This window comes from Leptonychotes weddellii, chromosome 4, assembly GCF_054177405.1.
Source record: "Leptonychotes weddellii isolate Sample4059 chromosome 4, ASM5417740v2, whole genome shotgun sequence".
Classification (NCBI taxonomy): Eukaryota; Metazoa; Chordata; class Mammalia; order Carnivora; family Phocidae; genus Leptonychotes; species Leptonychotes weddellii.
Window position 1 is genome coordinate 12,949,488 of NC_138372.1, and position 13,764 is coordinate 12,963,251.

Sequence of the window (13,764 nt, forward strand, 5' to 3'; positions counted from 1 at the left end):
CAGGTCAGTGTTCACCCCAACCAACCTCATCCTTTGGTGTCCGAGGCAAAGGGGTGCTTGCAGCACACTTAAGAGAAAAAAGTGGTGATAGCTTCCAGATGAGCTTGTTATTCTAAACTTAACATTCCTTTTGGTACTTAGAATTTCCACTTTCTCTCTTCCACCCCTTCGCGTTTATGTAATTAGAAAGCATGCAACAGGAAACTTGTTTGTGTCTCCAGACCACTCAGGAGGAAGGCTGCTCCAGCCCCATGGAGTACATCCTTGTGGAAATACTTTGCAGAGTTTATTTGGACAGGTTCAAAAATAGTCCTTCAACAATACAATCAGATTGAACCACGACAAGTAAAATGTAATTATGGCTTGGTTACATAAAAAAAAAAAAGAAAAGAAAAAAAAAATGTAAACAGTGAGGCTTGGGAAAACTAAAAGCAAATCTACATAGATCTCTCCTCTGTTCCCAGTCTTGGCATTTCCTACAAGCACGATTTCAAGACTTCGTCCTGGGATCTTTTGAAATGGATGAGAGGATGACACTCGCTTAAGGAGACAGCTCAACAAGAGTGTGTTCTGAGGCCATGTCTCAGAACAAAGGCCTACTGCTGCATAAGGCAAATGCAGCCTGATAAAGGCTCCCCCAGTGGGTACTTGGAATGCCAAAGTCATTCACCTAAATGAGTTCAAAATACATATTGTTCTGGGCCAAATTACACAGTGTCAAGCTCAGACTGTATGAATTTATATATGTTGGCAGAGCAGGCCACTTTCGGGGCGCCACAGCCTTATCCCAGTATCCTGTGCCCAGTTGGGTTCCCATCACTCTCTCCCCAAACCCATGAATTTCCTTGTATTTGGTTCCAGAAGGGCAGACAAGAAGCAAAGTCAAAGTTTCATAGCCCCACAAGGGAAAAGAGCCCCAGAGGACTTGAATTTCTAATGAAACTTAAAGTAGAACAGAATGTGTGCCTTTGCCAACGAGCTGGAACTTTCTGAAGGTTGATTTGAGATGGGGGCAGGGAGTGGGGACAAAATTGAGCACTGTGCTTCAGGCCAGTCTCTGCTAAGAGGTCCAAGGCAGGAATACGAAGTGCTCTGGAATTAAAGCAAACAGCCAATGCTTCCTTTGGCCGACCTTTGCCCGGAATCATTCCCTCACAGAGCTGGCCAGTTTCTCAAACACAGAAGTGGCGTTTCAAAGACGCTGGGCAAAGGGACCCTCCAAATATCATGCCCAAGCCAATAACTTAAGCAAGATAGGAAAGCCTGCTTCCAGTGTCCATTTCCACTCCATATGCTTCTGAATATCCAGAGAACCAGTGGGCATGCTTTGTGTTTTCTTCTTTTTTGAAAAGGGACCTGTTACTCTTCTCTGCCTGAATAAAGACAGAAAAATTAGAGGGAAATAACTTTTAAAGGAAATATGAAGACAAGAGTAAGGAATGAAACAGGTTGCAAAGGCATTTTTTCTTTTAGTGACATGGGTTATTTTGATCATGGAATGAAAGGAGCAGAGTGAAAAACAGCAGAACGGCTATGGTTAGCCATGGCCATGACTTCTAGTCCTGGGCTCAGGCCCCCTTTGGGCTTTAAGTGATTCAAATCAACAAAAAGGCCCAGAGAGCAGAGGAGTCTGGACAGTTTGCAGGGCAGAGAGCCACTGCTTCCTGTTCTGGTCCAGAGCTTAGCACCCCTTTCTGGAAAGGGGGGTGGGGTGAAGGATGACGGAGGGAAAAAAGAGAGGGTATTTCTACCCTGAATCTACTCATTGCGATACTTGCAAGAACCGTCTAACCTGTGTTCCAGAACTGGCGTCAGACACCAGTTCTACCCCGGTGCCTGGCCTCACCCTCCACACCTCTCCGGGCCCCTGCGGACCTCCGTGTCATTCCCCAACAACCATATGCACTGCGTAACTCCGCGCCTTCACATAAGCCACCCTCCTGCTCTTCCTCTTCTGGCTTGAATGTCCACGTCCACTTCAAGTACCAGCCCACAGTATCCCTCCTCCGCCAGGCCATCTGAAGGACACTCAGCTGTTCCTTCTCCTTGGTTCTCACTGCACTTCTCCTACACCCCTCCGCTTTAGGGTCAAGAATCTGCAGGCCCAGCCTTCCAGCACACTCGAAGCATCTTATGTCTTCCCTTTCCATCTATCTCTGTGGCCTGGAACAGTGCCTGGCTCACACAAGATGCTCAATCAACATATACAGGATAGGGGCACCTGGGTGGCTCAGTCGTTAAGCGTCTGCCTTCGGCTCAGGTCATGATCCCGGGGTCCTAGGATCGAGCCCCACATCGGGCTCCCTGCTCTGCGGGGAGCCTGCTTCTCCCTCTCCCACTCCCCTTGCTTGTGTTCCCTCTCTCACTGTGTCTCTCTCTGTCAAATAAACTAAAAAATCTTAAAAAAAAAAAAAAAAACCACCAAATATATACAGGATAAAGGGACCAGTGGGATCAAGCGCTGTGCATCTTCATTTTATTGTAGAGAGAGAAACACAATAGGAAAGACGGAGCTCCCTCCGGGTTTCTATACATTTTTAGAAGAAATTGCCGCAATACTACTTCTGCGTCCAGCCTCCCTGGTTCAAGTGAAACCAAAGGAATAAACTCACTGAGGGGCATGAGAAGCAGCCCCTCTGTCCTCAACCTTCAGCTGCTGTGTGAAGATAAAATCACCTCCAAACGTGGCCTTCGAGCCGGGTGGGTACACCACGAGCTCACCCCGCCCCCCAGGGCGAAGCACACACCCCCCCGCTCCCCGAAGCTGCAAGACACCGTGCCATGGATGGAGGAAGCCGTGGACGCCACCCGCATGCACACCCTTCCCCACAGAAGCCCTGCCCTCGTGCAGCAGGTGCGGCTGAAACGTGCCCCGCCGGGCCTACTGGTGAGAAGGACACACGGATCCTAAGGAGCTGCTACGGCAAAGGCGAGGCTCCTCAAGACGTCTGTCATCGTCAGCAGACGCTCCAAGCACCGAGTGAGGTGGACGCAGTTCCGAACACTACCCGTCAGGGGACGAGGGGGGTGGGACGCACAACGGCTGTGGTTTCGGGAAGGCTCTGCGTGGCGGGGACCAGGAGGTTACAGCGGCTGGCAGCGCAAATACAGTCGGCCCGAGGCTCAAAGACCACAGGCAAAGAAACGCAGGCGATGCACTGGGCTGCCTATTTTTAATTTATTTCTTTTAAGACCACCTCCTTGCAATTTCCAGAGAGAAAATACAAAACAAGAAACAGACTTCGTTTCAAATACATAAACAGTGTGCTGGAGTTTAAAGCGTTACTGATAACATTGTTACAGAAGAATGTCAGCTTACTCCAGGGCACTTCAGTATTCCTGAGGAATAAACATGATTTCTCTTTTCCTCCCACTGGGATGTTCTCAGGTGCAAGTCACTGCTCCTGCTCCTAGAAAGTAAGGACACTCTGATTAGAAGTGTGCAGACAGCATTTGGACAACCATCTCCGACCCAAGGGACCAATGGGCCCCAAGCCTTGACACCCGGTTTGCTTTACAAAACTCTCCCAAGAGAACTAACACCCCTCCTGGGGCCTCAAGAGTGGCTCCCTAATCTTGGTGGGAGGACGGGGGCAGGGGGACCAGAGTCAGTACCCGCACAGCTGTTCCTCACACTCATCAGAGGGCTGCATCAGAGGTGGGCGGACGCAGCGCGGCTCTGGAATCGAACAGCTGACTACCGATGGGACCTCGGGCAACTTTCTTAACCACAGTAAGACTGCAGTTCCTCATCTGCTGAAGGAAGGCAAGGAAAACCTCTCCCACTAACCTACTGGGAGGGAGGTCTCGAGAAAGAACAGAAAGGCGAGGCATCCAGGAGGGGCCCTCAACAGGCCCCGACCGTGAGGTGACTACCTTGAAATAGCCCTGCGCTGTGCCCGCCTCTGCAGAGAATGGAGGGTGACCACCCAGAGGCACAGACTCAAGCCCAGATACAGTTACAAGGCCATTTTGGAGCAGTACACACAAGGCTGTTAAAAAGGAACAATATTTTCCACAGTAGCTCCCAGCCATGAAATGTATAATACGCATATAATCACCCCTGAGCCACTATCCATGACAACTGGGTCTGGAACACGAAAACATTCTGAACAATTAAAAGACCTGAAGCTCCTCTCCGGCTCCTTTCTGTTCTCCCCCAAATCCAGCTGTGGTGCCAAGAAAGCAAAGGGTCAGGGAGCGGTGGAAACTGCCTGTCGCCAGCTTTGGTACCACGCAGCTGCACTTCTTCTCGTCCCTGTGAGGATCTCCCCGGGGCTCTGGCGCAGGGACAGGACACTAACCTGGAGGGCGGCGGAGGGCGGCCAGGCTCCCTGGCCAGACAGCTCACACTGCTCCCAGTTCTCTGGCTGAGCACGCGCGGGCTGGGGGCCCGGCAGGCAGTGGGTGGTCTGCGGGTTCTAAGACAGAGGCTACTGAGCTGTGGTGGGGACTGTCCTTTGAGCTTTGGTGACCCTTGTGGCTCCAGCTTTTGACCAGAACCGGGACACTCGACGGTACCACCTTTTCCGCTCTACTTGTTATTTCGGAGGAAGAAGGGGTAAGTCAATCACCCTTTCGGGGCCGGCCTCGACTATTACCCCCAACATTCCTATTGATACAGCACCTCACAAGCTTAAAATCATTTTCACACTGAATTCTCACAGCAACCATGTAGGTAGAAATTATTACCCTCATTTTATAGACAGAAGTGAAAACTCAAGATCACAGAGGAAGCAAGCGGTGGGTGGTCCAGGACCCACACCCTGGTCTCCTGGCTTCTGGGCTCTTCCCCCTCGTCCCCTGCTGCTGCCCAGATCATAGCGACTCTAGCTCACGGGCAACCCAGAAGGGAGAGGAATCTACACATCCAGGCAACAGGACACTCTGCACTGAAGCTGGTGTTGCTACAAAGACTGTGCCTTAGTAAGCCCGAGGCCACAAACACATCTAATAGGAGATGCAGTTTACTTCACTCAGTCATTTCCTATTTATCTGAGTGTCTACTTTGTTCCAGGCCCTGGGGATACAAAACTAAATACCACCCCCGTCCTTGAGCACCCAGCCTCCCATGATCCTTTCCCCCCAAACCCCACAGTAACCAATCATCTAAAGTAAGGCAATGGGAAGAACCTCAGGAGACGTGCCACCTTCTCCCTCCTGAGGTGCAGGCCACAGGTTTTCATCCTGTCCCCATTATTAAAAATCCACCTGTAGACAAGGACTTCAGCAGAATCACATGGGACTTAGAGTGGAGAACCTCCCCTCTTCAACAAAAAGTGAAAGAATGCTGAGTCCCAGCTGTCTTTAGGTTTAGCTGGAGCACGTGTGAGATGTTGACAGGGCACTCTGAGATCTTGAACAGAAGTGCTACTTACAGATAATTTAAGACAAATCTACTGTACCGCGATGATAAACTTTTCCAGGCAGGTTCATCCATTCTACTCGCTCACATAAGCTTATATACGTGAATGCACAGGTGTATCTCAAGCCACAGTGGAAAGGACAGACTTTAGGCACCAAAGTGGTGTCAACATCACTAAAGGCCGAAGAGCAAATTAGGAGCTCAGTGGTGTCACAATGACACACACCGTTTATTAATTATATGTGCTCCAAAGAACTCTTCGGGGACTCTGCAGAAATTGTGTGTTTTTTTTTTTTTTTAATTTATTTATTAGTGAGAGAGAGAGCGCAAGAGGGGAAGGGTTAGAGGGAGAAGCAGACTCCCCGCCGAGCAGGGAGCCCGATGCGGGACTCGATCCCGGGACTCCAGGATCACGACCCGAGCCGAAGGCAGTCGCTCAACCAACTGAGCCACCCAGGCGCCCAGAAATTGTTTTTAAAAGAAAGAGAAATATCAGTTCTATACCTACTTTGACGTATTTTCCGTGTAGAAGATATGGAGCCTGGAAATCATGCTGACAGTTGGAGTAGGCCATTCCCAATCCCATGCCAGAACCAAAGGCTAATGGCCACATTCTTCCTAGTGAGCAGAAAAAGGAAAATCCCAATAAGGAACCATTAAGAGAAGATAAAGCTTCTTCTCCGGCTTCAATACGTTTATTTGCTTAGGGTTCAATAAATATTCAACATGCATCTTATTGATGACTGCAACATGCCACACGTTTCTATCAATGTTTAATCAACGGTTAAAAACCAGGAAAGGGAGTCTATTACTGAATTTATCAATTCAGCAAATATTTATTAAGTACCTATGCCCCTAGGGTTCAAGGTCTTAACAAGTGGTGCAATATGAAAACAGTGGACACAGTCGAACCTTTTAATTTTATATATACGTTCTAATCATTTGCTCATTTTAACTAATTTCTTAACCTTAACAGAAATACCACCTTTGAATTTTAAATGGAGTCGGTGAATTTTGATTGAAGTCATAAAGCTTATTTATGCCAATACCATGAAGTGATGATTTTGCATCAGCACTGTGTATTACAATTCCCTGGTAATGTATTCCCCACCCATTCTTCACGGAAAGCGGTCAAAGTGACCCCTTTGGCTTCTATTCAATAACCAAATTTCAGAATTTCTTCCACAGAATGAAAGGGATATTGTCTGCCCTTTGCTTAGGAGAATTTCTGGCCAAAAGGCATGTGTATTTTTGGTACACTTGTTTTTGTGACCAGCAAGACTCATTTTCAAGTTCCTTTAGAAAAAATTATAATTAATTAGAAATATTTGAGCATGCAGATTTGGCCAAGTGACTCACTGGCATAAAGTACAGGCTTTTCAGATGATATCATATTGAAGATATCAGGCACCCTGACTCAACGCCCACGGGGAACTCTGGAGGTGCCCAACCCACTCGGACCTCTTCTGAGTCCACATTCTCTGTCTAGCACCTTTGACAGTGGCCTACCTACACCCATAAACGGATGGGGTGGCAACCACGTAGTTGTGCCCTCCAGAAGTGTGCCTGCTGTGTGTGCGTGTGTGTGTGTGTGAGAGAGAGACAGAGAAAACGCGCACAAGGACATTATGTTCAAAAGGTAATAGTAAAAGTCACACTTACTTTTAAAGAAGGTAAGCGAGAAAACAAGTCCTAATCCAAAACCAGTACCTACAAAGAGGGAGGAAAAACATGTGAAATCTTACAACAGTAACTTAACAAAAACAAAATGAACATTTCATAAATGTAAACATCTATAAAACAAATTTTTTCTTAAATAATTTGGTACCGAGGTGACTTTCCCATTTCTAACCTTATCGTCAGAGGCTTTACAGATGCCTTTGGTCCTTCTGCCTACAACAGGGGAGAGAAACTTTATTCCCAATTCTGTCTAGACAAGTCTGGCGGGGTAGGGGAATGAGCCAAGAGACAGTTCTTGAGCAGACGCTCTGGGCCCCACTTGCAAACAACGTCTGGCACCTTGGGCGCTCCTAGTCCTCTTCCATAGGGTTGCCTGAGCCAGAACATCAGACTGTAGACAATGTCAACTGGAAGCTCCCCTTGTCATTTTAGCATTTTGAGTGATGGCTACTTTTTGAGGAATAGGGAAAGGAGTGATCCAGAACATTCCCAAAGGCTGTCACATGGCAGACACAAGTCAGAGACCTCAGACAGAGGGAAAGTGTCTCCTCAAAAGCCCCGAATGTGGAGATTAGTCCCCTTCTCTTGTTTTCACTCATGGGGCATTTTCAACCCACTATCTTTCAAAATAAAAGAACAAATGCAAGGTTATTTTAATGGTCTGGAAGAAAAAAAAAATTAAATACCTAATTTTCAATCAAACCTCACAGGAATCTAAGCTTGTGGGGGAAAAAGACCAGAAGACCAGATCCTCATTTTTACCAGTATTTCTCAAACCTTGGTCATTCTAGTGCTGCCATCACAATTTTTGCTAAATCTACATTACCTTCACAATTACTTGTTTAAAAAAAAAGAAAAGTTAAGAAAATCAATGCACGTATTTAGTTAAATGAATTTGGCCTGAACTTAAATAATATTGGTGTAATCATAGCTTTGAGTGCTAGTTTTATCTTTCTCATAAGATGTGTTAAAATGAGGAGCGCCTGGGTGGCTCAGTCGTTAAGCGTCTGCCTTCGGCTCAAGTCATGATCCCAGGGTCCTGGAGTGGAGTCCCGCACTAGGCTCCCTGCTACTCGGGGAGCCTGCTTCTCTCTCTGCCTCTCTCTCCCTGTGTCTCTTCTCATGAATAAATAAATCAAACACATTTTAAAAAATGTGTTAAAATGAATGTAGAACCATTAAAAGAAATTTTTTTTTGTCTGTGGTACCATTTTAGGGGGGGAATCACCCCCCATACTATAATAATACATGTCCCAAATATTGAAGTAAACTCATTTTTCCATTATCAAAAAAGTTATACACACCAAGGAAGAGTGCCAAGCTCTGATTTTATATTTGTTTTTCAGACTTGACAATTGTTTTCAGACCTTTCAGAGTATTCTGAGGCTCTTTACAAAGTGTCTACTCCAGAGTCCAACTGAGCCCCCAACCAACCTCTTTACAATTAAGCACCACAAAAAAGTCCCGATTCTCACTTTGCCTTAATAGTTTTCCAATTTTGGCTGTTGGAATTCTAAGAGATTCTTCTCTGTCTAACCATGATTTTAGGCTACTGCAGTGTAAACACTCAAAGTACTTCCCTGGTCACCAGCCTGACGTCTCTGCTTTAAACACAGAACTTCGGCACAACTAAGCAAGCTAATTCACATCAGTTTTCATCCACCCATGCAACCACCCAGCGGATGGTGGCGTGAAGAAAGTATTTATGCCACTCACTCAGAATGATTTCTTATCATTCTCTCGTGCCACATACATGCGGCCATGGTGTAGGTTCCTCTCATATGGCTGCATCCTATACAAATATGAATTTTCATTACAAACCATGACTTTGCCCCCTGTCCAACAGACCCTGCATTAGGTTTAGTGCTCAACTTTAAAATGCAGTATCTTTTTTTTTTTTTTTTTTTTTTACGTACAATTTTTTTTTTATTCTTATGATAATGCAGTATCTTTTTTTTTTATATTTTATTTATTTATTTGACAGAGAGAGACAGCGAGAGAGGGAACACAAGCAGGGAGTGGGAGAGGGAGAAGCCGGCTTCCCACGGAGCAGGGAGCCCGATGTGGGACTCGATCCCAGGACCCCGGGATCATGACCTGAGCCGAAGGCAGACGCTTAACGACTGAGCCACCCAGGTGCCCCTAAAATGCAGTATCTGAAAATCACTCATGTCACCCTAATGTCCATACAATTTATAATATGGTGGAAAGCTAGGCAGCTTACAGACCACACTAGTTAAACCTGTTCAAAGCTAACATCATCTGAAAGAAAAGGAACTAACATTTTGGTATTTCCCATGAGTACTCACCATTTTCTCCCCCTCCCCGCCCCCAAATTCTCTTTCAAACCAAATGACAACCTGATCCGGTATTATCCCCCATTTTTCAGATGCAGAAAATAATTTGCTCAAGGGTACTCTGTTTAGTTAGTGGTAGAGCAGTGAACCGGGCCCAGGTCTGCCAGACTCCAAAGCCACTCGACCCACTATGTCTTGACACTGGAGTCCCCTACAATTTCAACCCCAACACAATCACTACCTCCCGAGGGAAAGCTGGAGTGTCAAGATTTCTACTGCCAGTGAAGATACAGCCAAAAACCAAATTGTGCTTCCCACGCAACAGCCCAGAATGCTCGGCAACCAGGCCAGTAACAAGTCTGCACAAGGCCAAAAGGGCTTGTTCAGATTCATTCCCAGACTGATCCTACCGCACATGTCACAGACACAAGTCCACCTGGTAGGTGAGATTCAAGAGCTTCAGAGAAATGCGAGCTATCGCGACTGATACTCCTTGGTGAGAATCTGCTGTTGCCCGGTTTATAAAATGGCACTGGGTTCAATTTCAAAGCAACTTGCCTCACCCCCTTGCAGCTGGAAGATGAGTAAGACAGTAAATTGGTACTAGAAAATGAGGTAAAGGATTTGGACTGGCTTACAGATTTCAAACCAGGCAATGGGATGGGGAGGTAGGCCAGTAAAAACATAATGGCTTACAATCAGAGCTTTTGGTCTTCTCCATCTGGAAGGCAATTTTTTGGCAAACAAATCAAAAGCCCAAAAGGAAAATATTTCAGCATTTTTCTTGTCCCTCTGACTCCATGCCTGTCTCTCCTATTTTTCCCCAAGGAAAGAAAGCTCTCAGATGCTCAACTTTTCCAAATAGTAGACCAAGAATGATGGTAACCCACGGCTACCAGCATCACTCACCACAGAGATGAGAAACGTCTCAATATCAATCAATACAGCACAGGAAATCTTTACCCTAGACACTTAAGCTCAGGGATATGCCCAACACCTAGTTCTGCTCCCAGCAAAGGCACCTATCTGCAAGTCTGAGACCAAAATCCCAGTTCGGACTAAGCAAAAGATGGTCTCCAATTGGGCTGCTACCTCTTCCATTCTTAAGAGTGACTCCCCCCGCCCCCCCACCCGGTCTCTGTATTTTTAAGACACAAAATAACAAGACCGCGTCTCTTCAGAAAAAAATAATACAGAAACTGATTTTTTCAATGCCAATGTCTGATTTAAACTTAGCTATCTCGGTTACTTGAGAGATTAGCAACGGTGGGGCCGCTGATGAGTTTTACAGGCTCAAGTTCTCACATGCTGGATTTCTTTTAAAAGGCAACATGGTGCTTCAAAGAAGTCCCACCTGATCCGGGGACACCCACTCTGCAGCTGTTTCCACTAAAGATTGGCACCTCTAGGCCACGTTTAAACTTCATAACAATAAAACATGAAAGGTTCGTCTTACAATAAAAACAAACCAACATGGAAAAGAGAAGAGTTTTTTCTGCCTTTGGCCACTTTTTTCTGTTGTTGCATGACAAGCTCTCTTAGAGGAAAAAAGCCAAAGGAAAAAGTACAAAGCATTTTTCACCTTCCCTGGAAGCAAATATTTAACTATGAATAAAGTTTATATAACTTCGCCTTCCCCCCACTCAAGTCTGTTCTTTTGCTCCGTGCTGTCTGGAATGACAAATCACCCTCCGAAGGAAAGAAATGCCTGATTATAATAGGTACACATCTTCCTCGTGACAAAGTCCAGTTATGAGGGGAAGGAGGGGGGCAAGGCAAACACACTCACTCACACACACACACACAGAGGAGCCTTATGGAATTGACATTAGGCAAGGAGCCCATGCTCCAAAACCAGAAAAGAATTGGCACAAATTCTTTCAAAAAGAAATTACTCCAAATCAATCTAGCCCTGCACTTCAGTGCATGTTTAGTGCCCAAATGGACATCATAAAGCTTGCTAGTAGAGAAACAAATTTTTAGGAAGGACCAATTCCTTAGCAGTTCATCTGATACTATTTTAATAACAAAACAAGAAAGAACTCACTCCCACTAACAACATGTAAAATACATATAAAATATTGCTGTATCTTATGCCCAAGCGGATTTTTAGCAGATTTAAAAGGATAACAACCCAGAGCAGTACACCCGTGTATGCCTGAAGCCACGTTCTGTGTAAGAAGGGGAGGACATAGATATATGTTGACAGCCATTACTGTGACATGTGGACAACTTCTGGTTCCAACTTTATTTAGAAAAATCTTTGCTCTCACCATGCCACCTAGCATAAAGCTTCACTTCACTGCAAATCACTAAGAAGCAAGCATAATCAGCAAGAAGTAACAAGCAGGCTACACAATTGGATTGCAGTCTTGGGGTAGAAGTGTACTTTGGATGTGAGCCCCTACAGAACAAGCTGGAGCAACCCATGCTCCCACAGAACCGACCTGGTAAAAAGCTGCACTTGCCAACAGACTTTAGGCCAGGAGGAGGGACTCATTGTTTGGAGGGGCACAAGAAAAGAAAAAAAAAATCCTCATTAAGTCACTTAGAAAACATGTCTAGGAAAGACCCGGGGGGGTGGGGAGACCATGGGCCCATTTTATTTATCAATAACTTATTATACAATAATTAAGCTCTCCTTCCAGTTTACATTTAACATTTTATTTTTATTTATTTTTGATTTCTCATTTTTATTGTTTTTAATTTTAATTCCACTATAGTTGACAGGGTTATATTAGTTTCAGGTGCACAATATAGTGATTCGACAATTTTCTACATTCCTCAGTGCTCATCATGAGAAGCAAACTTACATTTCACATGTTAAACGAAGCTCCTAAATTCATAAGCCTAATGTATAGCTATCAATGCTAAAATCTGACCTGTATCTAAAAATTAAGTAAACCTGCAAAGCAACTCCATTTTAATTTCTATAACTTATATCAAAATGTAGGAGCAAAAACTTAAGTATCATTGCAACTGGCAGTTTAGTGAGTATGAGAAGCTTCAGTAATTCCAAGCAAGTTTTTCAGATCCCTAGAAGCCACGTGCCAAGCAACTGTATTCGTAAATGTCTGAAAGAAAACACAAAGGTTCCAAAGCAAGGAGGGCTTTGGTCTCCTGCTGAGTGGCACGGCAAGAGGACTAGTGCCATCACGAGATGGGCCTACGTCAACCACTGTTCAGCAGCTAGCTCCCTAACCTCACGTCCTACACTAACATCACCTAGCCCCAACCTACTGGGCTACAGAGTAAAAACAATCTCACAGGGTTGCTGTTTCCGGGAAATATAAGGTATCTGGCAGCATCCAGGAAAGAACTCAACAAGTGGTAGTAAGTTCTGTTACTTCTCTAATAAAACTCAACACAGATCAAAAGTGTCATGTAAGAGTTAATCCTCTATTAAAATACAACCCACTGGCTTGCCTAGGATCACACTGTGGGTGAGCCACGGCTGAAAGTCACAACCTTCCCCCACCCCAACTCTGCGTGGGTATCGGCAATTTTTTATAGGAACACCTCAGGTTTTGACAGACATTTTTTTAAAAAAAAATAGGGGATTCCTTCAGACTCATGGCTAACTAGAACATTTTGCTTAAAATATGATAAAAATTTTCCTAGAGCTATCTGGTGTTTCATAAACCTCCAGTTATGCTTTGAACATGGATTAGTATCAAACTGATCTATTTATGATGGGCATGCTTTCCTGTTCAATCATGTTTCGATCAATGTTATTACAATCATCAAATGCATTTGTTATGACAGACCAAACAAGAATGTGCTTTTATAGAGAAGCACCCTTGGGACTGAGTTTAGTGAGAATTACATTTCCAAGAAACATTCCTGATTTATGAAAGATGCTCAGGGCCCAATTTATGAGGGAAAAAAAAAAGTTTTAAGTCAGCTCCAAACTGTGTTACTTAATGCTCTGAGGCAAAGACACACTGTCCCAGGTGTCCACGTGTAAATGCCAAGTCGTGTGAATTAACCAAGAAAGTGGGCCGGACCAAAGACCCAGAGATGGTAAATTCAGTCTGTGTTAACCAGCCTCTCAAAAGTCAACATCGCTGCAGGGCAGATAGGAAGCAGACTAAGAAGGTGGCTTTTGTACAAGACCTCCACCTTCTGTAGCTATCCAGACTAGACGGAGGCTGGAACATCGGCAGGAATTTCTCGGGTGGACATCAATTCCCGGGATCCTGATCAGAACAAGCAAGCCAGTCAGCAGAAAGCAGTAAAGATAGGGAAGGTAAATGTGGAAGTCATTACTGGGGTGCTCTGCTTCAAGTAAAGCCAAACTCACTAAAAGGGTCCTTTTAAATGAGTGCGTGTGGCACATGATCCAACTTCGGAATTCTGACAGCCATACAACTTTCCAAGAATGCACAAAGGAAGAAACAGGTTTGGTACACATTTTACTAA

The 13,764-nt window shown here is 45.1% G+C and overlaps 1 protein-coding gene across 1 annotated transcript in view; it reads right to left on the reverse strand.

Annotated features, from left to right (window-relative positions):
* Positions 1 to 3,159: 3,159 nt before the first annotated feature.
* Positions 3,160 to 13,764, reverse strand: part of MICOS10 (mitochondrial contact site and cristae organizing system subunit 10) — a 31,432-nt gene continuing 20,827 nt past the window's right edge. Inside the window, exons 2-4 of the mRNA XM_006732453.3 lie at positions 7,028 to 7,075; positions 5,874 to 5,983; positions 3,160 to 3,410 (exon numbers count right to left, since the gene is read on the reverse strand). Of these exons, the coding sequence (XP_006732516.1) occupies positions 3,396 to 3,410; positions 5,874 to 5,983; positions 7,028 to 7,075 (173 nt within the window). The 3' untranslated portion in view covers positions 3,160 to 3,395. The remainder of the gene's footprint in view (positions 3,411 to 5,873; positions 5,984 to 7,027; positions 7,076 to 13,764) is intronic.